Source organism: Mustela erminea, chromosome 12 (assembly GCF_009829155.1).
Source record: "Mustela erminea isolate mMusErm1 chromosome 12, mMusErm1.Pri, whole genome shotgun sequence".
Taxonomy (NCBI): domain Eukaryota; kingdom Metazoa; phylum Chordata; class Mammalia; order Carnivora; family Mustelidae; genus Mustela; species Mustela erminea.
Genome location: NC_045625.1, coordinates 3,488,265 through 3,511,438, shown reverse-complemented (window position 1 = coordinate 3,511,438; position 23,174 = coordinate 3,488,265). Strand labels below are relative to the sequence as shown.

Sequence of the window (23,174 nt, the reverse complement as noted above, 5' to 3'; positions counted from 1 at the left end):
ACCCCGAGCCTGGGAGGTTCCAGGCCGCAAACTGCGTGCAGGCGGCTGGAGGCGTGGACACTGCCCTCCCACAGAGTAGTCTGCGTGGCTCCAGACAAGGCCCGCTCTCACTTCCGGGCTGGGGTCCTGCTCTAGGAAGGGAGTCCCTGCAGTGGTTACTAAAGGAGAAAGATAAACATCCCAAGTGAGATCACAACCCCAGAGCGGCGTCTACCCAATACAGCTGCGCTACCCCAAACCGCCTTATGCCCCAAATGAAGAAGTGGTTGGCAAGGTAAACCGTGGAAAGCATTAAATCTGTTCATAAAAGCCGCAGGAGAATTGGGGAGGCACTTAAACAAAATAACAGCGGGTGGAAAAAGAAAGGCCTGACAAGCGAAGCGCAGGGATGCGCCTGCACAATGCAGGGAGAGTGGGAAGAAATGGGCGTTTTTTCTTACATCCTTGGATTCTTTCTTAAGTTTTCTGCGTAATGACAAACAGGGCCCGTTGACTGTCGGCAATGTGGAACATCCAGAGAATATTCCAGATGCCCCCACGCTCTCTCTCCGAGGCCTCCTCGGGATGGTTGGAACCCAGGACCCCCAAGCCCCGGACCCCCGTGGCATCGCTCAGGCCCGGCTGACCTACAGCCTGGACCCGGCCGCAGAGGAGCCTCACCTGAAACCCCCTTTCTCCTCATGCCCGGCGGATCTGCAGTTTAAGAAGGGGCTTCCCATGGCCAAACTTGTTTTCTTGTCTCGGGAAACCTAATCTCCCCAGCCCTGGGCTGCGAGAGCATGCAAATCAGCCTAACAGTGCCCCGCTCTGTGCGCTCTCCCCTTATGCAAATCCTCCTGAAATAAATCAGGCTCGAGGGGCAAAGGAGGGAGAAGGTGGGGGGTCGCGGGGTGGGGCTCGGTGCCAAATGGGATGTGAGGGCCCAGCAGGGCTGGGCCCGCTTCCCCGGTGACCGAGGCGGGCCGCCGCCATCTCCTCCGCGGCCGCTAGATGGCGGCACACGCAGGGCCGGGGACGGCCAGTGCACCTGCCGCGGGGGCCGGAGCGCGCTGAGCCGCCCGCCGACGCCGCCCGGACGCACCTCGGCTGCTCCTTGACCTCTTCCGGGGTCCAGGCTGGGGAAGCGTGAACTCGGCTTTTCTTCCTTTCAAAGGCCACCTCTGCAAGGACAAGAGGGACCTCTCTAAGGGCGGTCTGCCGTGGCTTTGGAGCAGGCTGCCCCTGGCTCAGGATGGAGGGGGGACAGACGGAGACAGAGGAAGGAAGGAAAGACAAACAAAGTTACGAGTTTATGCAAAATCAGGTATATAAATGCTTAAAAAAAAAAAAAAAACTTCAAGTTTAAAAACCGAATGAGTTAGCCATTTCTTTCTCTTCCAGGAGGCGTTCGTTACAATGTCTGGGCGCAGAGCGAGGCTCGCGGGGTGAAGGGCCGGCAGGAGCCCAAAGTCGGAGCCCGGGGAAGCTTTGATAAGCAAATGCAGCCCCGCGCTCGGGCGCTCTCTATTGGCTGTTCCTTCACCGCCAGATTTTGACACAAATAATCAGATTGAAAATCAAGGAGGGGAACAGAAGAGGAAAAAAAAAAAAAAACCAGAGAGAGTGAGAGAGAGAGTTAAAAAAAAAAAAAAAAAAAAAGGAGAAGTATCTATTTGAGCAGAGAGTCCGAGGTTGACAGAGTGGAACCGATCCCCGGAGGCTGGGAGGTTCCCACCAAGACCAAGACCACATCCAGGACCAGACAGACGACAGAGCTGGGGACAGGTGAGTGCTGTCATCCCAGCCTCTTCTTTTGAAATTTGCATGTCTCACTTAGATTGTTTCCAGGCAGGTCACCCAGGCCCTTTGGCAGTTACAGGAAGAATAAGGGACGGGGATATCTCTCCCACAAGATGCCCTTGAACCCAGCAGAGAGGAGGCAGTGGGAGGCAGAGCCCTGTAGGGGCTTTTCCAAAACTGGGTCAGGTCTGACCTGGATCACCTGTGTGTGTGAGGTCATACCCTCAACCCTAGCTCTCCCAGGGACCTGGGCAGAGCGTGGGGTGACGCTCATTCAGGCATCTGGCTTAGGGTGGCCCTGTCCCTCCATCACCCCGAGCTTCCCTTGTCTATAAGATCAGAGTGAAATTGAGAGAACTCTGAGGGAAGTTCTACCACCAGCAACCCATACTCCCCAGTGCCCTTCACCCAAGTTCCTGGGGCACTTTGAGAGGGAGTGCCCTCCCATCCAGGGCCCCATGAGGGGAGAAGGGAAAACGCCTTGTCCACCACTCCCAGCCCCTAGCCCCCAGCCCCCAGAAACCGGAGGACTGCAGAAGGGCAGGGAGCGTCTCAGTCTTTTCTACCTAATTTTGGGAGGAAAAAGGCTGAGTTTAGAGTCTGGGCATTACGGCGAGGTGCCCACCCTAAACTAAGACGTGTTAAGGGAGGGGGTGATCTGCAGAAGAGCTGTGGGTATGTGCTTGTGTACATTTTTCTGCAGAGAAGGTCCACAGCTTTCATGAGTTTCCTGGAGGGGGCAAATTAATTTGCAGGCTCCGGACATGAATCTGATAGGAGCTAGCTAAGTTGTACCTGCCCACGGAGGCTCACACCTCCTGACTAGTTCTCAGCAGGCAATGAGTGGGTAGAAGATTTCAGTCTTAGCGAGGTGGCAAGTTTCTTTTCCTTGGAGCTGGTGCACAAGAGACCCTTTAAAGAAGAAGATGTGTGAGGTGTCTTCAAACTCAAGACTCGGGGGGTCGGTGTGCTGGTTGCCCTGCAGAAGGTGCTTGGAAAGCATCAGAAAGCCATATCTGCCTTGGGTTTGATGGATGGAGTTACTCAAAACCAACGCAGAACATTTCCTCGAGGCTTTCGGGAGGGTGGATGGGGTTGGGGTGCTCTTGGAGACCACGAGGACTCCTGAAGCTTCTGAGATCAGATCGCTCCCAGGAAAATAGCCTGATCACCTATGATCTCGTCCCTTTTCAGAAAAAACAGAAAACCTTACCCCTCCTTAAATTAGAGGGAGGTGTTTTTTGTTCATTTGTTTTCAGGAATTCAAACCAGTGGGAGCTGCTCCAGTTCAGAAATGTCCAGGAAATGTTTTGTTCACTCGTTTCTGCTCTTTTTGTAGTAAAATATACATGCCGGGACCATGATCTTTTTAAACGTTTTGAAGTGTACAGTTTTGTCGCATTAAATGCACTCAGTGTTGGGCAACCGTCCCTACTCTCCAACTCCAGAACTGTCTTCACCTTCTCAAACTGAAACTCTGTCCACATTAAACACGAACGCCCCTCCCTTGCCCACCCCCACCCCCGCCCCGGGCCCTTGGCTCTCACCACTGTCCTTTCTGTCTCTATGAATCCGACTTCTCTAGGGACCTCGTATAAGTGACGGGTCCTACAGCAACCCTCTATTTGGGACTGGCATATTTCACTTACATGGTGTCCTCAAGATTTATCCATGTTCTAGCCTCTGGCTGTCTTCCTTTTTCAGGCCATATCCGAAATGGATATGCCGCATTTCATTTCTTCATCATCTGCTGATGGACACTGGGGATGCGCCCATCTTTTGGTGACTGGGAATCACGCGGCTGTGCATTGGGGGTTCCAAATATGCCTGAGTCCCTGCTTGCAATTCTTTTGGGTCTAAACTCAGAAGTTGATTTACTCTCTTGTGACACTGCAGTCTGTGAACTTAGGAGGAGACATTTGAGAACCGCTGGCAAATCTCAAATAAAAATAATGACCCCTTTCTGCCGGGGCCCCTAACATGAAACAGACCCATTTCCCCTAACTACTATGTGGAAAGGGGTTTTTGTTTGTTTGTTTGTTTGTTTGAGTCACGTCTTTAAATATAAAGGAAGTCCATAGGGTCCTCGGTCACTGACTCTGAGAAACAACAGTCTTACCCAACCCTCCCAAAAAGGGAACCCGAGTGATGAGGTTCTCAGCCAAGGTAGGTCCGTCCTGTGCCGAAGGTCAACAAAATGTGCATGGGATTTTAGAGCAAAAGGGAAGTTTAGAAATCTCTTAGTCCAACGGTCCCTTTTGAGAGATAGGAAAGCCAAGCCCCAGGTGGGAGGCAGACGTGGCCAAGTTCAAGGTCACAAGGTCAGACTCAGCCCCACGGGAGGCCTGTGGCACCTTGTTGTGCCAGAGTCACCAGGCTGTGGCTCTGAGTCCAGCTGGACGTAGGGGTGCGGGGCCGAGATTCTGACTCGAGGTCAGGCCACCCTCTATCGGGATGGAGGGTTTGGAAGAGATGTTAACAGCGAGTCTCCTTCCGGAGACTGATACCATCACGGCCCCTGTTTCATGAAGAAATCTTTGGGTTCTTTCACAATCTGTGCTCTGTGCTCTTTCTCAGAACGGTCCATGTGAATCAAAACGGTGTGGTTGTTAATTAACTACAGTATAGGTGATTGGTTCCCTTTTTTTTTTTTTTTTTTTTTTAAAATACACTAGCCAAAAGGAAGTTCTCCTGGTGTGTTCGGCCCCCACGGGGAGCTTAAGGACTGGAAGCCCTGGGGTTGGCTCTGCCACTCTGCCAGGCTTGGTGGAGAGAACATTCTAGGGAGTGGGGGTGGGAGACTGGGGGCTCTGAAGGGAACCGGAGAGCGGACCCTGAGCATCCATGAACTTGTGTTGTCCTGACTTCTGAGCAGTTGACCTCTATGGTGTCCTCAGGCTCTGAGCCCAAGGGAAAACTAGAGCTTCTTGAAGGAGGTCTTTCTCTCTTGCTTCTCCGTCCAAACTCTCTAGGAGCCCATGTGCAGCTTGTGGGTTCTAGAAAAGACAGCGATCAAGGGAATATGATTTTTCCATCATCTTGCCCCACCAACCAGCCTTCTCTCCCTGCCCCAGGCAGTCCGTCTTCATGGGTGGTTGGAAAGACCCCAGGTGCCGATGGTAAGAGCCCTGGGCCAGGAGTCAAGTCCCAGCAGGACAGGAACACAGGGCCTCAACGAGCCACTTTTCTCCCTCAGCCTCAGTTTCCCCTGTGAGCCCAGAAGACAATCACTCTACCCTTGCCCCAGTGGGTGTCAGTTTGATGGCATAACGCTCATCATGAGCCCTAGACACCGTTCTTAGCACATAGGCGGACTTCCCTCTGTGCCAAGTGCTGACCCCGTGTCTTTTCACTCGACAGAGGCCGGGAGGCGGGGCCGGGGGCAGCCTGGGATCTGCCTGGGATCAGGAGCCAGTCTCCAAGCCACATTCCTCCTTTGTGAAATGGAGCAGTAGCCACTCAGCTCCCAGGTCCGAACTCACGGAGTTAAGGCTACACAGATCCTGGCTACAAGAAATATCTCTGGCCATTCCAACAGTCCCATGCCTAGCTTCGGTTCTCCTTGGCTTGCTACTAAAATACTCTGCACAAAATAATAGATCATCTTTTGATAGTGAGACCGTGGCCCTCAGAGCCTCCTCTAGAAAAAAGGGCAAGACCACACAAACCCCACCTCCCCTGGCATGTGTGGGTCTCCTCTGGCTTTGCCCAGGGTCCAGCCTCCTTAAGGGATTCCTGGAGCCAAGAGTTAGAAGGGGGAAGCAAAGGGGGTAAGAGGAGCCCTGGGGGAGGGGGAGGAGGCAGAGGAAGACTGCCCCTGGCAGATAAGGCCACCGCGGGCTTCCCGACAAGCCTGAGAGAGAGAGGAGGCCAGGCAAGCCCAGGAAGGGCACAATCTGACAGCTGGACTGGACCCCTGCAAGTCCCACCTCTTCTTTTCAGATCCCAGAGGCGAAGAGCCTGGAGCGTGTCCCTGCTCCTGGTCCCGGGCTCATCCCTGTCCTCAGAGCACAGCTGCTGTGGGCGGGGTCCTGGGGCTGCAACCAGACAGGACAGGACAGGACGTGGGCTGTGCCTGCCTTCCTGAAGCTTCTTCTCCTGCAGGCTGTGATGCCATCACCTGCTCAGGGTCCTGCGGCCCCAGCACCAGGCTGAGCACTTCGCACGCCTCTTTGTAGCAGAGGTCCTTCCTGCCCCAACACGGCCAGGAAGATGGCTTTTGATTTGGGCACAGCCAGGCGTCCCTCTCCTGCCTGGCTTGGGGTCACGCTGGGGGGAAGGGGCGACTCCCTGGGCCTGCTCCAAAGGCAGGGCTCCAGGCTGCCCTCTCTAATCTGCCTCCTCCCAGCCAGCTCTTCCCTTGGCCTTATCACCCAGCCCTGGCTGCTGTTGGAGCAGCTGTAATCCTTTTCCCGCGCTTGGCCCTACGGTCCCTGCAGCCCTGCAGGGCGGCTGGCCTGGGGAAAGGGGCTCCAGCTCTGAGGTCTGGGAATGGGACCAGCAGAGGAGCCACCAGGAATGGCATTGGTGAAGTATTTCCTGAACTCCTGCCTGGGCCTGGCCTGGGGGTGGGGAGGAGAGAGGACCACTCAGATGTTCTCTGTCTCCCAGGAGCCTTCAGCAGAGCCTTAAGGACGTGTAACATCTGGCAGGGGGGGTGGGGGCAAGTGTCAAGGTGTTCAGGCTGGTCTGGCTCTGCCACCGCCCAACCCCCACCCAAGACAGAAAGCAGGTCCCTTTCCTGATTTCCGTGTCTTCCCCCACCCCCTGAGCAGTGGGTCCGGTGACCACTGAGCTGAGCTGGGCTGCCCACTGCTTCGTTCTCACAGGTGCCAGACACTAGCCTCTTCCACCACAGGCACAAAATGCCCTCCGGCTTCCCAGCGGGGTGACATGGGGGAGTCCTCTCAGGCCTTGAGCCCCACATGCAACTGCAACCCCCTCCTCGACCCCCACTCAGAGAGAGAGAAGCCTGGATGCTGTGCCTTACAGAAAAGGGAGTCGGCCCAGAGAGGTCAAGTGTCTGCCCCAAAGTGCACAGTGGGTGAGCTGCGAGCCTAAGCATCCGGCTCATACCCCAGCTCCGACCGCTCCTTCCATGGCCTCCGAGTGCTGCTCCCTCAGGGGCGCGAATGCAGATTTCTGGATGGGGGGACCACCGTGTGTCATATTTGAAGACACCCCTGTCCTTCCTTCTCTGCTCTCGGTGCGATTCAGGGCATGTGGGTAGAAGACTGACCGTGGGGGTGTTCTAGAAGGCGGGCGTATTAATTTCCTAGCGAGGGAGGCATGGGGGGAGGTTAGGGTTTGTAGCCACTGCAGCAAACTACCAGAAACCAGGAGGCTTCAAACAACACAAAATTTGTTTCTGGAGTCTTAGAGGTCCCAACTCAAGGTGTCCACAAGGTCGGTTCCTTCTGGAGGCTCTCGGGGAGTTCGTCGCGAGCCTCTCTTGTGGTTTCTGGTGGAACCAGCGATCCTCTGGGCTCCTCGGCTCATAAGCGCAACCCTCCCAGCTCTGCTCCTGCCTCCAGACGGTGTTCTCCCTGTGCGTCTGTGTCTTTGGGCCCAAGGCTCTCGCTTCTTATAAGAACCCCGGACATACTGGGCGTAGGGTCCGCCCTAACTCAGGCTAACCTCATCTTAGGTAAAATCTGCAAAGACCGTGTTTCTGCAGAAGATCGCATTCACAGGTTCTGGGAAGACAGAAGAGAGGGATTCATTCATTCATTCAACACTCATTCGGCGCTTCTGGGGGCACCATTGAACTCAGGACAGTGGAATCCGGTGTCAGGAAAAGGCTCTAAAATACAGAGGCTGTGGCCCTTCCTAACTGTTCTTCCCCTCACAGGTGTGGGCGCACACTTACCATGCCACGCTCCTTCCTGGTAAAGAGCAAGAAAGCTCACACCTACCATCAGCCCCGCGTCCAGGAAGATGACCCGGTCTGGCCTCCTGCCCTTAGCCCCGGTGAGTCAGCTCTCCCCCTGTGGCACCCACCCAGGGCTCCCTGCCCCCTGTGTGGGGGAGGCGGCGGCATCCCTTCTGCAAATGCAGAAGCTCAGTAAATGTGTTGAATGAATGAAGAATGAATGAATGAATCCCTTTCTTCTGACCCCTTGAGATGGTGGGAGCATCAGGATTGGAGCTGGTCAGTCCTAACCAGACTCAGAAAACATCTAGAGCTGTTGGGTGCTCAGAAAGCTAGCACTGGGCCAGGAGTTCTCCCTGGCGAGGGGTTCCTTTCGGCCTCCACCCTGCTGCCACTATCCCGGGCAGGGCCCACGCACACGAGCGTCTGGGGGCAGCAGCAAGTGCGTCCCTGGGTCCCCTGGTGTCACGGATGGTCTCGTCTCCCCACAGCAGCCAGGGACCAAGTCCTGAGCAATGATCCTGTCTTCAGCACCCTGTTCCCAAACCACTGCTTGACCTGGACTGACCTCAAACGCGAGTCAGAGCTGGAGCTGGACCAGAGCATGACCAGGACGCCCTTGGTGCCAGGTACCCCAGCAGGGACCCCAGCCATTCCCCACCAGCCAGTGCGAGTGGAATGGAGGGGGGATGGGCTCATGGAAGCAGGGATCCTAGGAGTTACGGAGTCAGGATAGACCGACAAGGCCATCTGGATACAGTCTGGGCTCTCCAGCTTCTGCTTGGACCCAGACCCTCTCCCACAGTCAGTGTTTGGGGCTACACACCACAGCCGTCAGCTTGAGGTCAGTAGGTGGAGAGAGGTAGGGAGCAGTGCCCTAAGTTTCAATGAATCAGCACCATACGTGTGTCCCACTCTCCGCAGAGGGCCCTGCTGTAATGCCCCGATCCCAGGACAGGGACTCCGACTCACCCCCGTTCTACAAGCCCAGCTTCTCCTGGGATGCCCTGGCCTCGTCCTACGGCCACAGCTACCGGCAGGCCGCCTCCACCATGCAGTCTGCCTTCCTCGAGCGCTCCGTCAGCCTGTACGGCAGCCCTTTGGTGCCCAGCACAGAGCCGCCCCTGGACTTCAGCCTCCGCTGCTCCCCGGGCATAGACACGTACCACTGTATCAAGTGCAACAAGGTGGGCAGCTGGGGTGTGGGCGGGGTCGTGGGCCCTGCTCCGTGTCCCCTCCCCGGGTCCCTGGCAGCGGGGTGCTCCCTGTGCTGTGAATCTTGGGTCCTTCGGTGGGACCGAGGGTTCAGAATGCTCGTCCTCACCGTGGTTCGCTGAGCCCGGGGATGCGGACAAAAGGCTCCACGAGGCTGCATCACTGGTCCCAGAGCACACAGCAATCTGACGTCGGTGCCAGCCTTCACGTGCGACTGTGGTAGACTTCCAGCCATTCAGCCCCTAGCTAGGGCCAGGAAGGGCCTTTTACATGCTCCCACAGCCCCCGTTTTCTAGACAAGAATCCAAACCACAGAGAGGGAAAGGGACCTTCCCAGGACACACAGCAGTTCCAGCGGAATCGGCACTCTGGTGCTTCTCCTGCTTTATGCCCATCTGTGCCTGGGTGTAGAGGGGCTAGGGGTGGCCTTGGGACCCCAGGCCCATCTCCCTCTCCTCAGCCCCCAGTGGCCTCATGCTCTGCCCCCTGCCCTCAGGTGTTCTCCACTCCACACGGGCTCGAAGTGCACGTCCGCCGCTCCCACAGCGGGACCCGGCCCTTCGCCTGTGACGTCTGTGGCAAAACCTTCGGCCACGCCGTGAGCCTGGAGCAGCACACGCACGTCCACTCCCAGGTGGGCAGCAGGCCAAGCCCAGGACACCCCCCCACCTCCCTCTGTGTCTCCCACAGGAAGCCTCGGGGCTGTGGCCGGACCCCTCACCCTGCCCCTGAGGGCGACACAGATCGGGGGTCCTTTATTCCCTCCTCTGGGTCCCCAAAACCCTCTTTTAAAAATTATTATATCATACATACTTTACCTTGTTCTTGATAATGAATAATCGTGCTTTAGGGCCAGTTACCTTATCGTTGCCCAACACCCACTCTTAACTGACTTCCCTCCCCGGTGGACCAAGTGTGCTGCGGGGAGGGCTCCTGGCCCAGGGAGATGCTCAGAAATGATCGGCGTGGGCTGTGTGCGCAGAGCCAGGGTCCCCGGCTTCGAGTTTTAGGATCTTGGAGTCAGGCTTAAATGACCCTCTTGTCCCACTTAGCTTCTCAAATATTCCATTCCAGGGAAAGTGCCCCAAATGACCTGAGCTGCTAACACCAGGAGAGGCGGGGTAGGGCCATGAGAGCTCTCAGCTGTGAGCGCTCACCCCATGCTAGTGGTTGGCTCAGCTCTCTACCCTCTGAGCTCATGACTGCTGTTCTCATGTACAGATGGGGAAACTGAGTCTCAAGGGGTTAAATGACTTGTCTAAGGTCATGCAGCCTCGAAGTGGCAGAAGCCAGAAACAGGTCCCAATAATACAGACTCTTAACCAAAGCCTTGCAAAGCCCATGACCATGTCCCAGGTCAGTCGCTCTATCAGTCAGTCAACAAACCCGTGGTGAGGCTCATTTTGCATGGGATACTGTGAAGGTTGCAGGGGAAAGCCCGGAGGAGGCATCTCAGGCCCCAGGCCTCGGTGCCCCCTCTTGGGATGCAGAAATGGGGGTCTCTGGGTCTTGCTCTGCCAGGACCCGTTCTCGAGGCCCCCCCAACGAGTGTCCTGTTCCTCAGGGGATCCCGGCAGGGCCCGGACCTGCGCCCGGCGTGGCAGTCCCGGGTCTCGAGGCCCCGCCCTCGCCTGACCCCCCGGGGCGTCGTTTCCTCCGGCAGGAGCGCAGCTTCGAGTGCCGGATGTGCGGCAAAGCCTTCAAACGCTCGTCCACCCTGTCCACGCACCTGCTCATCCACTCGGACACGAGGCCCTACCCCTGCCAGTTCTGCGGCAAGCGCTTCCACCAGAAGTCCGACATGAAGAAACACACCTACATCCACACGGGTGAGGCGCGCCCCTCGCCGGCCCCGGGGCTCCCCGGCCGCGCCGCACCGCACGGCCCAAGCCGCCTCTCCCCGCACCCCCCCATCCCACGCGTAAAAGGCCCCGCTGCAGGCAGGGGTGCGCTCAAGTTACAAAGCGAGGGGCGCTCCCCTCCACGCCGGGGGCTGGGCGCTCCTTAACTACACTTTGCGTGGGAAAAACCCCGGGAAGGAAGGAGCCCCAGTGTGACCGCGGGGGGAGTGAGACCAGCAGGTGGATTCGCCGTCTGCTCACTCCTCCCCTCGTTCCCTGCTCGGCTCCTGGACGCGGTCCCTGCCTGCCCGGGGTGCAACCAGGGGCCTTGTGTTCCTGGCTCCCTTTCGTAGTTCTTTTCTAAAGCGCATGTCAGGCCGAGGTAACCCGGCCCAGTCCGGAGCACGAAGGCGGGGCGGCCGGGCAGCGGGCCTGGCGCCGACAGCCCTGACGCGGCCCCTGCTGCCCCGCAGGTGAGAAGCCCCACAAGTGCCAGGTGTGCGGGAAGGCCTTCAGCCAGAGCTCCAACCTCATCACCCACAGCCGCAAGCACACTGGCTTCAAGCCCTTCAGCTGCGAGCTGTGCACCAAGGGTTTCCAGCGCAAGGTGGACCTGCGGCGGCACCGGGAAAGCCAGCACAATCTCAAGTGAGGCTGCACCTGCCCCAGGCTCTGGCCAGGCTGCCCTGAGGTCCCGTCACCCAGGAGGAGGCCACCCTCCTGCGCCGAGATCCCCCATCTCCTGGGCAGCGTGCCCTGGGGTCCCCTGACCCAGAGGGAGGCCAGGCTCCTGTGCCTAGATCCCGGGTCTCCCGGAGTCAGTGCTGGGCAGGAACCGTTCAGCTTGGTTTGAGACTCACAGAATTGCTGTGTGACCTCCAGCAAGCTGCTTTCCCTCTGGACCAATGTTTTCCTGCTGTAAAATATGGGAACTGGGCTGGGTCTTTTTTGAGTTGAGATTGTTTAGAAGTCTAAGAGCTTGGGCTACTTCCCCCGGGCAGAGCCCAGGAAGCCAGCAGAGCCCCCTGCGAACAAGGATGTCGAGAATAGTCCAGAATAGGATTCCAAACAGAAATTCCCCCTGCCTGCTGCCCACTGTGCTGGAACCTGGTTTTGAGTGGGTCTCTTTCATGGACAGCATGGGTCTCTGCCATGGACAGCCAGAGCGGTTTCCTGCCCCAATGGGAGGCCTCATTCCCCTCTGCTTCAGCCAGATGTGCCGGCTGCCCCCCACTTCTGACTGGCCCGCAGCTGGTCCCTAGGGTTCTGGCTCTGCTTTCAGGCCAAGGGGCTGGAGAGACAAGCAGTCATGCTCTCAGGAATAAAAAATAAAAATAAAGACACAGATTTATTTACTCTTGACCAGTGTTTATTAAGTGTCTCTTGGGTGCAAGTTAGGGTTTGGGGAGGGATGGTAGGGGGCTTGGAAGGGCAGAGAAAGCTGGGGCACCTGGCTGGCTCAGTCGGTTGAGCACGTGACTCTTGATCTCAGGGTTTTAAGTTCGAGCCCCACATTGGGTGCGGAAATTACTAAAAAATTTAAAACTTAAAAAAAAAAAGTCAGAGAAAGCTCTGGAGTTGCTGGCCGAGAGGTTGGGAGAGGTGGACTCAGACCAAACTGGTAAGTGAGGAAACAGAAGCGAAGGGGCCCCCTGGGGCGAGGCTCCTGCCCTCGGGGGCTGTATCAGTCTCCGCTGGCGGCTGTAACAAATTGCCGTAGGGGTAGTGGCTTAAAACCATACAGCTTATCCCGGTCCAGTTCTGGAGGTCAGAAACCCAAAATGAGTCCTGGGAGCAAAACCCAGGGTGGGGGCAGGGCTGCATTCCTACAGGAGAGGCCGTGGCCGCTTCATCCTTCTCCAAAGCGGGTAGCTCCGACCTCTGCTTCCACCACCCGCCTCACTCTTCTGCCGGACCTTCTTGTCTTCCTCTTGGAAGGACCCCTGTGACCCCATGGGGCTCGGTGGGATGATCCAGGGTCATCTTCCCATCTCAAAGTTCTCGATGTAATCACCGTCCAGTGCTGAATGAAGGCCCCCAAGGATGCCATCCTCGTCCTAATCCCTAGAGACTTATATGCCCACAGGGACTTTGAAATAGGACTCGCTTAAGCTTGGTGCCACCCTCCACTAGCTGTATGATGTGACAGAGCTTCCTCGTCCATTGGGAAGTTTCCCCGAGACCACGCGTGCACAGCAGTGAGCAGGGCTGAGCACGTGCTAAGTGCTGGCTGGCCACGAGTAGCCGCTGTTGAAGTCCTGCCCATCCTCTGAGGCTCGCTGAAATGCTGCCTCCTCCAGGAAGCCTCCCTTGGCTTCCACCTGAAGGCTCTCCCAGCTCTGAGAGCAGAGTTCCTCGGGCTCCCCGCTTACAGCTCAGGACCCACTGAACCTGCTATGGGAGTTACATGTGTCACTTTGTCCTCTGCTAGAAGGCAGTCTCCGGTGCCCTCAGCACAAAGCCCACACCCGGTCCCCCCACCAGGCACTTCTAAATGAGTCTTTCCAGGTACTGACCGGAGTGCAGGTTTCCCACACATCGTCTTGAACCCGCACAACCCTCTGCAAAGAAGGTATCATTACCCCATTTTTCAGAGGGGGTTATTGGAGGCTCAGAAAGGTTGGCCAGCTTGCCCAAGATCATGCAGCAGGCAAATGCAGAGCTGGGGGGTGCCTGGGTGGCTCAGTGGGTTAAGCCGCTGCCGTCGGCTCAGGTCATGATCTCAGGGTCCTGGGATCAAGTCCCGCATCGGGCTCTCTGCTCAGCAGGGAGCCTGCTTCCTTCTCTCTCTCTCTGCCTGCCTCTCAGTGTACTTGTAATTTCTCTCTGTCAAATAAATAAATAAAATCTTAAAAAAAAAAAAAAGGCAGAGCTGGGATTAGAATCTGATTCCAAGGCAAGATGGTCTTGGAGCCTCTGTTGACCTTCCTCCCAAAGACACACACAGATGCTTCCCCAGAGATCGTTCTTCTGCTGTGAATCTGTGGGGTTCTGAGGCCTTCTGGGGGGCGTGGCAACCTCCCGTCTCCCCAGCTGGGGGTCTGGCCAGGCAGGACCCCTACTCTGCTTCATTCCAGAGGCTCCTTCTGTTACTCCAGGCAGAGTGCCCCATCAGGCACGCAGAAGCAGGGGTAGGGGGCTGGGATTTGCACAGGGGTGTGGTCTGGCCTCCTCTGAAGGCTCCCCGTTTGTGGGAGCCTTGGAGACCACATGTTCCCTCCTCTCCTCCTCTCCATGGACGCAGTGGAGCCCAGAGACAGGGAGCCACACATCGGGGCCAGGCCTGGGTGTCAGGGACAAGGAAGGGTGCTGGGCGTGCGCGCGTGTGCGTGCATACACACACACACACACACACGGATGGGAACTGCTTTGCATGCTCTTTGTTTGCTAAACAAAACCACGCCACTATTAGGATTTTGGCCACTTCTGCAGCAGGGCAGGGCGAGGAAGAGAAACTGGCTGAGACAATGCGCCTTTCTTCGTCCACGGAGGCTCCAACGATCAGCTCCCCCCCCCCGAGGGCCCCCACGCTGTGGGGTTTGGGGGCCACAGCAGCCTCGGAGCCCTGGAGGCCAGAACCCCATTTGCACATAGCTGAGAAAGGAGGCCAGGGTGGGGCAAATGAACCCTGCGTCCCGGGGGAGGATTCAGCCCCATATGGAAGGCCCCGGCTCAGGGCTCCCGTGAGGGACTGTGGGCTGCTCTGCGTGTGCCCTGAGCCTGAGAGTAAAGCCGCTTGCCCCTTCCCAACCCCAAGCCCTCCCAGGGCTGTCACAGGAAGGACAGGCGTCAGGGCAGGGCTGCGCTCCCTGGAGGAGGCTCACAGAGGCCAGCACTTTGCAGGCCATGAGCGCCCCGTCCAGATTCTGTCAGGAGCAGGGGGCTCGGCAGGTGTGCACAGGAACGTCAGGGTCTTATCCGCCACCTGCCACCCCCCTTCTGCTGCCTATCTGCTCTGAAGTCCCCACCGAGTGAACATGTGTAAACTGGAAAGGCACTGTCAAGCCCTGTGGTGACCGCCCACGGCCTGCCTCTGCCACGTAAGGGGACAGACACCCAGAGGGGAAGGACCTGGCCCAAGTCACACTGCCCATTAGCAACAAGGTCCCTCGGAAGCCAGGCTAGTGGCCTTTCCCCCAGGGCTGTGGGACGGATGGCACAACTCTAGGGGACTCTCTTTATATAGAATCCAGGGCATGTCGTGGCCTCCGAAATGACAGGGTGACCGCTCCCTGGCCCAGCTGAGGGCTGGGGGGCTGCGGCTGGGCCTCGGGAGACCTCCAGATGTCCCCAGCAGCTGCACCGGCACAGCAATTTGCTCAGCAGTGGGTAACAAAGTTAGCAATGTTAAGAGCACGCTTTAATACTAAAATAAATCAGCTGCGTTAGGGAACGGAATGCAACAACTGAATTAATGTTCAGATAAAATGTCCAGTTAGCGGTGGCAGCGTCAGGCCACATCACCCCGGGACGTGGCCACATCCCACACGGCAGCCCGCCGGGGCCCCAGCTGGGACCCGGGCCCCTGACGGACAAAGTGGGAGGTGCCCAGCAGAACCCTCCATGGAAATAACTGATAACGATGGAAATGCGTCTTCCAGGGTCAGCCCAGGCTTCTGTGCTGGCTGAGTGGACACCGGCCTGTCCCGGCCTGTCCCCGCCTGTCCCCCCAGAGAGTGAGGCGGGGTGGTCTGGAAGAAGGAGAGGGACTGAGGTGAAGAGGCAGGGCCTGGTGCTGGGGCAGGGGAGGAAGTGGAAGCATCTAGAAGAATAGGACCTATTCTGAACGTTCCCGAGAAACCAGATGTACATGCCTCCATCCCCTCAAATGAAGCCCTAGCCCTTCCCCATGACCTAGCCCCCACTGCCCTGCATGGGCTCCCGCTCAATGTGGGGACACACCACTTCAGAGGGAAGGAGCGGGGCAGATAAAGGGGTGGGGGTGGGCAGGGGATCCAGGAGACGCGACCAGAGAATGATGAAAATCTGGGCTGACCAGAGGTCTATGAAGCCCACTGGCCACTCATGGCGGGACAGAGCCTGGTGCCAGCCCCAAACAGCACAAGGGACCCAAGACCCACCAGAATGTTCTAAAGGCACCCAAGCCCTTGACTGATCTGGAGAGCAGGCAAGGAGCCCAAGAGACATTTCAGCTTTAGAGAGAGGACCCAGTGGACGGGTGCGTGGGCGGGCGGTGTGGCCCAGGCTGGTCAGGGAGTGGAGGGCTCCCCAAGAAGAAAGGGGAGACACACGGAATAATGGCAAGGTCATTCTGAGCCACTTTCCCGGAATTCTAAACCAAGCAGCAATGTCTTCCTCCCGGAAGGCCTTCAGAGAACTCTCAATGCCTCAGACACGCATCTTTGCCCACAGGGTTCCCTCTGCCAGGAGCGCCCTCTTGCCTCCCGGGAACCCTCTCTCAGCTTCAAACCCAGCTCCAGTGCCTGAAAGTTGTCAGCCACATGTGCTCTGCCCATGACCTCCAGGTCACTCCAGGAGTTCTCGTGAAGGAAATAGTCACGGGTGGGTGCTCAGATTAGCCGCAAGAGCATCTTCTGGAGCCCACTGGCAGTGGGGGGAGAAAGCCCGGAACCACCCTGAGCGGCGGTGCGTCCGGACGACGGGCTGCATCCAGCCACTGAGATGGGCCTGGGTGCTTTGGAAGGACGGACCTGCCGGGGCCCCGGGGTCTGCCCGGAGCCAGATGCCTGTTTCAGCACAGCTCGTTGGTTCCCTAACAACAAGGCAGTGTCGTACCTTTGCAGACCCTTAAGGAAACGGATCTGAAGAGAACCCACCAAACCAACGATCACAGCCGCCTTTGTCTGGGCTGCACCCTCGGGGCTATTTCCGAAGGAAACTTGGATCTGTGTGTGTGCGTGCGTGTGTGTGCGTGTGCGTGTGCGTGTGTTTATATTTTTCGACTGAAAAAATTGAAGAGAAAATAGATTTTGCAGAATAAATGTGTCAGCATAGGAAGCTGTTCACGGCGTCTGCAGCGGAGCAGCGGTCTGAAAATCACCACCCGATTCCACTTGGTCCCTCGCGCACCCGGAAGGAAGTTTGCGAGGATAAGCGGCAGCGTATCGACGCGCCACGAGCTGCTGCTGAGTAAAGGAGTCGTGTGCACTCCTTCCCCCGCAGTTTTCAGTGTGTGTGTTTTATTCTTCTGTAGTGGGCACGCATGATAACATTATCACTGGCAGTAAAAAAAGGCTCCCTCGGCTCAAACATCCTTTCCCTGCTTTGAGGTTTGCCTTCCCGCCCCTCCCCCCAGCTGCCGGCCCAGGGCTCCCTTATGCGTCTGTGCCCAGCACCACAGGCGGTTCCTTTCTCCTGACAAGTGCTGGAGGCCTTGCCCCTGCCCCCCAAGCCTGCGAGCCACCTCGCAGAGGGCACTGGGTCCAATCCTTTGTCCCAACACTCAGCTTGGGGCCCAGCCCCTAGCCCGTGTCCAGTTAAGGCTAGGATGGCTGGTCGACCCCCTCAGGGCCCCTGGCTCCTCCGTGACAGGTGGGGTGGGACCCCGAAGGGGAGGCCCCTGGCTTGGGAGCAACGGAAGCAGACCCCAGACACGCAGCTCTTCCTCCTGGCCCTGGTGGGGGGCTGTTCCCTCCCACCCACCTCCCTGGTGTCCAGCTTCCAGGGGCCCCCCGCCCGGAGCCAGGCAGGACGCGGGGTTCCCACGCAGGAGGAACAGCGGCAGGAAAGCAGGAGGAGGGAAATCTGAGGCAGGAGTGCGGACAGAGCAGCGGAGCTCAGGCTTGGCCTGATAACTTTATCAGACGCTGCCTGCTGCCAACCGTCCGTAAGGAGCGCGACGGTGGGCTAGGGCAGGAGGGCGCTCCCGGCTGATAGCGCCTTCCAAGTGTTATCAAGGGCCTGCGGCCCAGAGAGCGGGAAAAGGGGAGCAGGACAGAGAGGGAGAGAGAGACTTGCAACCACTTCACCCCAACGACAAGAGCCAGGGAGGAAGAGGCCCCCTGGGCTTCCTTGGAGGGGACCCTCAACGTCCCAGGCACACCCGCAAATGGAGCTAGGATTAGCCCCATCGGGTGCAGAGTGGACACCCTGCTTCTCCCCGGGCACAGAGCGGTGCTGATGCTGCCTAGCCCTTCTGCAAGGCCTTTTTCTGGAAGGTTCTTTATCCCCGAACACATAAGGGAACAGGAGGGCATTTCTTTCCTATTCCCACCTGCAGTCTCGGGGTGAGAGTCGGGCTCAGGTCAGGCGCCAAACGCCCAGCCTGGAGCCAAATACCTCATCATCCCTGCCTGGCGAAAGGAAACGGAGTCTCAGCGAGTGTAGACGAAGGGTAGTGGGGATGAGAGGCTGAATGACACCCTCAGGTCGGGAGAGGCGCCAAGACCAGCTCTCCACCTGTACGGAGAAGCCACTCCTGCCGGAGTCCGGCTCCCCGGCCCTAGCTCGGGGCACAGGGAGCCTGACCTCAGCAGCAAAACTACCCATCGGGGGTCAAGCAGACCCCAAGGTCTGCGGGGCTACACTGGGGGGCGAGGGCGGCATCACCATAGATTTTTAAAATTCCCTTTTCTAGAAAGACTTCTTCTGGGTTTTCCATGATGTGGGGGTTTTTTGGCAGGAGGGGGTGGGGGGTGGGGAGAAAGGTGATTCGTTTAAGAGGGACAAGAGAGAGAGCAAGAGCTCGTGGGGGCGGGGTAGCCAGCAGGGACCTCGCCTCTGCCCAGCCTGGGGCACCAGCGGACGGCCAGGCCTGTCTGTGTTTACAGAGTGGATGGCCACGCTCCCTAGGGTGCCCTGTGACGGTCCAGGCCCATGACCTTCCAGAGGCACAGACGGATGCGTGCCACCTGCCAGGCACCAGCTAGGCCCGTGGGGTATTCTGACACCACATCTGTCCTCCTGGAGCTCAGTGGGGTCGCTGAGGAGGGACAGAACAGGAGTGAGGGTGACACGGGGACCTCCCGTCCCACGGGTGGCCCGGGCGGGCCTCCCCGAGAGGGGCTAGTCGCTGCCTCCTGTAAGAGAGAGGTGGGGACAGAGAGAGCCCCAGGCAAGGTGTCAGGAGGCTGCGACACCACTCTGGCCCCCGCTTCAGGGCCTCCCCTTCTGTAAAATGACACCCGTGGCCTTGGGAGTCTCTAGACTCTGTCTGCCCCAGGGTCTCTCCAACTCTCAAAGAAGGGGATCGAGGGGTGGGCATGGCCCCGGGCAGCTTGCCCATGCAAGGGCCCGTGGGGCACATGGGGGCTGGCGAGGGTCCCCACACGGGGCGCGGCCTGCAGTGGAGGAAGACAGAAAGGCGGCGCCCACCTCCTCCTTGTGGCCTGTGCTGGGCGCTCCTGGCAATGAGCTAGACCGTGGTACTGCGGGCGGCGAGGCGAGCACACGCGGAAAGGGACTCCATGGGCGAGGCACCATCACCCCAGTGTTCCTGGGGAGGACACGGAGGCGGGGGTGGAGGAGGGGTGAAGTGACTTGCAGGTCCCCAGGCGGTCACCAGGGCCAGCCCCTGCACACACAGCTGGGCCCGGAGCCACTGCTCTTCCCACAGGCTGTTCCGAGGAGCTCCCGACTGGCTGGTGGCTCTGACCTCGGAGGACAGGCCCGGGCTCCACGGGCTCCCAGGGCCCAGGTGTCCGCCCTGCTGTCGCGAGGACTGACCCGGGCTCCTCTCCTGGGCTGTCCCCGCTGACAGCTGGAGACGGACACCAGAATGGAGCTCGGAGCTATTTCTGCAGAGTGACTTGGGACTTCCTCCCAGAGCTCTTAAAAATAAAGGGGTTATCGTGGCCCTCAGGCTCCTTCCTCCGCACCAGGAACCCTGACATGATTTCTGGGGAAGGCCCGAGCCCCCAGGCCTCCCTCAGCCCAGCGACGACTTATCTCTGGGCTCAGTTGGACAGCAGGAAGGCAGCCAAGCGACCACCGCGGGCAGCTCTTCCTGCCCCAGAAGCCCCTTTTGGGAGCGGCAGGGGATGTGGCCACTGACTCAGGGGCGTCAATCACCCCTCTGCCCCGGCCTGCGGTCGCCTACCACACTCTGGGGGGAATCAGAAATCAGGGAGCAGAGAGCATTCTGGGGAAGTCCCGGCTCATCCAGCCTGGCCTCTGGTCCAGACCCTCCCACGACGGGTGTCCAGCAGGACCCCTGTCTCTGTAAACAGCCCACTGCCAATGCTGGGGGCATAACTGTCTCTTCCAGACGTCTGAAAGTCAGACCGCCGTGCAGGAGGAGTGAAGGCACCGTGCAGGGCTGGGCAGGGCCCGGGCTGAGACCACCTCTCCCTGCCCCTGGCTCAGCTCTGTGGCAGAGACAGGGCCGGGGGCCTGCCCACACCCTCCGGGGCTCTCCTCCCGTCTTGCAGATCTCAGACTTTTAGTCCCAAGAGAGGGAAACTCTTGGGGTCAGGAGGAGACAACCCGAATCTCCGTTCCACAGCATTCGCTGGGTGTGCACTCTGGGCCCTGGTGGGGTAAGACCTAGGAGAAGGGGCACCTAGGGGACTGTAGGAGGCCAAGGGGCTACCAAGCCCAGACCCTGGGGCCGGAGGAGTCTTCCTGGAGAAAGCAGACATCTGAAAGACAAAAAGGGTTTGATAGGGGCGCCTGGGTGGCTCAGTGGGTTAAGCCGCTGCCTTCGGCTCTGGTCATGATCTCAGGGTCCTGGGATCGAGTCCCGCATCGGGCTCTCTGCTCAGCGGGGAGCCTGCTTCCCTCTCTCTCTGCCTGCTTCTCTGCCTACTGTGATCTCTGTCAAATAAATAAATAAAATCTTAAAAAAAAAAAAAAAAGGGTTTGATACATCAAAGTGGGGGAGGACTGCCCCAAGCCAAGGAACCAGTGGTACTAAGGCCCTCGGAGACAAAGGCCTCAGGTCAGCCCCTGGCTCCACTCCCAACCTGCTGGGGGTCTAGGGGGCCAGCTGGTGCCCTTCTTGGGCCGCAAGGGCCCAATGTATAAAGCTCGAGTGCTTTAGATGGTCCTGGGAGCCGTCCTGTGGGGGCTCAGGGTCCCACAGCCAGGCCCCTGTGGCTCTCAGGCAGCCCACCTGCGGCCCAGTCCTCCTCTGGCCTCCTTTGGGAGGGAGACTGGGGCTTCCAGAGCGGAGTGTCTGGGAGGCAGCTCTGCAGGAGCCAACAATCTTAGCTGGAAACCGTCACAGCCCTGGGTTTCCTCCAGGCCGGCCCCCAGCGCCCCCCTGCCCGGCCTCAGACTTATCACTGCCCTCCAGCTGCCTCGCCCCCAGCCCCCTGCAACCACCTCCCCGGGATGATTCAGCAAATCTTCCCTCCCGGTGGGGGGTGGGTAGGGACAAGGGTGAAAAAATCACAATGTCAGATTACAAAGCCCCAACCGTAGGGCAGGGCCCTGGCAGGGAGATAAGGGGCCCTGCTCCCCGCCCTCAAAGCCCCTCTGGCAGATAAACCTTCTAAAGCCGAGGGGGGCTGCTGCAGGTGTGGGGTGCAGAGGCCTGGCCTCGAGGAAGTCTGGCTGAGAGAGAGAGGCCGTTGGGTGGCCCTGCCAGGGCTGAGGGCCCAGGGCCCGCCACCACGCAGCCAGCGGGACACAGAGGAAGCACCCGCAGCCACGGGTGCTGCTGCTGTCCTGTCTCCGCCCCTCGCAGGGACAGCAGAAAGGGAAGGGCGGGGGCTTCCGCAGAAAGTTCACCGAGGGTACCCACTGATGCCCGCCACCCCCGGGGCCCCCCGCCGGCGTGGCCTGCAAGCCGTGCGGAGGAAGAGAAGGCACCTGTCCTCATGGGGGCCGGGAAGAGCCTGGAGGAGCCATGATGCCATTGATGGCGCCTGAGCCTCCCCCAGGGAGGACAGGGATAGGCCAAAGGTGACGCCCCCACATCAGCTCTGGGGATGTCTTCAGAGGTGATCCTGACTCTCCAGGCTGGAGATGGGCCAGACCTGGGCTGCCCTAGGGCCCCGACTCCATCTCCCGAGAGCTCTGGACATGGGGAGGAGGCTGGGGCGTGAGAGCCGGCTTCCTCCGCCGGTGTAGACGATGGGCTTTGAGCTCGGGCCTTAGGCTGGACTCTGTCACCCGGGGCAAGTCCTTTCTCTGCCCTGGGCCCATTGCTTGTCTGTAAAATGAGAGCTGCCCTGGAGACCCGGCGTGCACAAGGCCCCCACAAGTGGCCCCAGACAGACTCTGGTCTCTAATCCAAGGCCCAGAGGAGGGGGGGGTGAGGCTCTGGTTGGAATGGAAGTGACTTTCAGACAAGGGCTCACACGGTACACGGCACACAGGGCCAAATGTCCCGCTGTCCTAGTGTTTGGCTGCCTCTCCTGCTTTATCTGGGGAAGCCTGCAGAGGTCATGCGTCGGGGGACGGTGAGGCCAGCTAGTGTGGACTGTTTAAATCCCCAGTTGGAACTCCTCGGAAGCCCCCTGGGACATTGGGGGAAAACCCTTTCTTCCTCCGGGGCCTTGAGTTGCACCAGAAAGAGAGGTGGTCAAGACGAGGTCTACGCTCCCTTCACTCTAGAGTTTTGCTAAAACTCACCTGCCTGTTGGCCGTGTGCTTGGCCCCAAGGGGCTGAACCAGGAACGAGGCTTCCCAGAGGCATGGTGCACGTCTGATCTATTCCTACACCGGAATACTACTCCGCCTCAAAAAGGGCCGGGGCGGGGGGATGGGGAGCTGGTTTTTTTGTTTTTTTTGTTTTTTTAAGAATTTATTTATTTATTTGACAGACAGAGATCACAAGTAGGCAGAGAGGCAGGCAGAGAGAGAGAGGAGGAAGCAGGCTCCCCGCTGAGCAGAGAGCCCGATGCAGGGACTCAATCCCAGGACACTGAGATCATGACCTGAGCCGAAGGCAGCGGCTCAACCCACTGAGCCACCCAGGCGCCCCGGGGAGCTGGTTTAATAGGACCAGAGTTTCGGTTTTGCCAGATGGGAGAGATTTGGGTGTTTTGGTGCTGGTGGCTGTCCCCCACCCCCACATCAAGTGGGTACTTTTAACACCACTGAACTGTATACATACAAATGGTTAAAATGGCAAATTGTATGATCTGTAAAAAGCTGACGGTTACAGTGTGGCCTTGGTGTTTGCTGAACACAGGCTTGAGAACAGGAGCCCAGGCCTGAATGGCTGGCAGTCCAGGTGGAGAGGCCCCTCCGCGGAGGCCAGCAACGCCAGGGGGCCCTGATCTGGGCTGGAGCCCGAGGGACCTGCAGGGCTGCGGGAGAGCCTGGGGGGCGGGGGGTTCTCCCAGGGGTTAGCCACAGGGCACCCAGAGGCGGCAGCTCCGGAAGCCCACGCCCTTCTCTTCTTTCTCCCAGATGGGCTTTGCCTGCCTCTGGGCTCTTGGAACAGGGCTCCCTCTGCCCGGAAGGCGGTTCCCTCAAGTTCTCACCGACTCACTCCTCCATTCCAGCCTCAGCCCCCACCGGCACGACTCGCGGGTCCCTGTGACGATCCCACGTGATGCTGATCATGACCGTCAGTAAATAACTCGGACGTGCCA

The 23,174-nt window shown here is 58.7% G+C and overlaps 1 protein-coding gene and 1 long non-coding RNA gene across 6 annotated transcripts; both read left to right on the top strand.

Annotated features, from left to right (window-relative positions):
- The first annotated feature begins 1,117 nt into the window (after positions 1-1,117).
- Positions 1,118-12,070, top strand: GFI1B (growth factor independent 1B transcriptional repressor). 5 transcript variants are annotated; one of them, XM_032306768.1, is made up of 8 exons: positions 1,131-1,303; positions 1,381-1,764; positions 7,631-7,749; positions 8,146-8,280; positions 8,576-8,838; positions 9,363-9,500; positions 10,431-10,695; positions 11,181-12,070. In XM_032306768.1, the coding sequence occupies exons 3-8, from the start codon at positions 7,650-7,652 to the stop codon at positions 11,357-11,359; spliced, it is 1,080 nt and encodes a 359-aa protein (XP_032162659.1). In that variant the 5' UTR covers positions 1,131-1,303; positions 1,381-1,764; positions 7,631-7,649; the 3' UTR covers positions 11,360-12,070. The 5 variants fall into 5 exon arrangements, with proteins under 5 accessions (XP_032162662.1, XP_032162659.1, XP_032162658.1 ...); XM_032306767.1 differs by having other exon boundaries at positions 1,133-1,303; positions 8,143-8,280; XM_032306770.1 differs by having other exon boundaries at positions 1,164-1,303; positions 8,143-8,280; positions 10,530-10,695.
- Positions 12,071-21,099: 9,029 nt separating this feature from the next.
- On the top strand, positions 21,100-23,174 carry LOC116570361. Its single transcript, XR_004277408.1, has 2 exons — positions 21,100-21,534; positions 22,990-23,174. It is a non-coding gene; the product is annotated as an uncharacterized LOC116570361 (long non-coding RNA).

Coding starts and splice junctions, on each gene's coding strand:
- GFI1B (XM_032306767.1), top strand. CDS start 7,650: ATGCCACGCTCCTTCCTGGTAAAGAGCAAGAAAGCTCACACCTACCAT. Junction 7,750..8,142: donor GCCTCCTGCCCTTAGCCCCG/GTGAGTCAGCTC, acceptor GTCTCCCCACAG/CAGCCAGGGACCAAGTCCTG. Junction 9,501..10,430: donor ACACGCACGTCCACTCCCAG/GTGGGCAGCAGG, acceptor CCTGTTCCTCAG/GGGATCCCGGCAGGGCCCGG.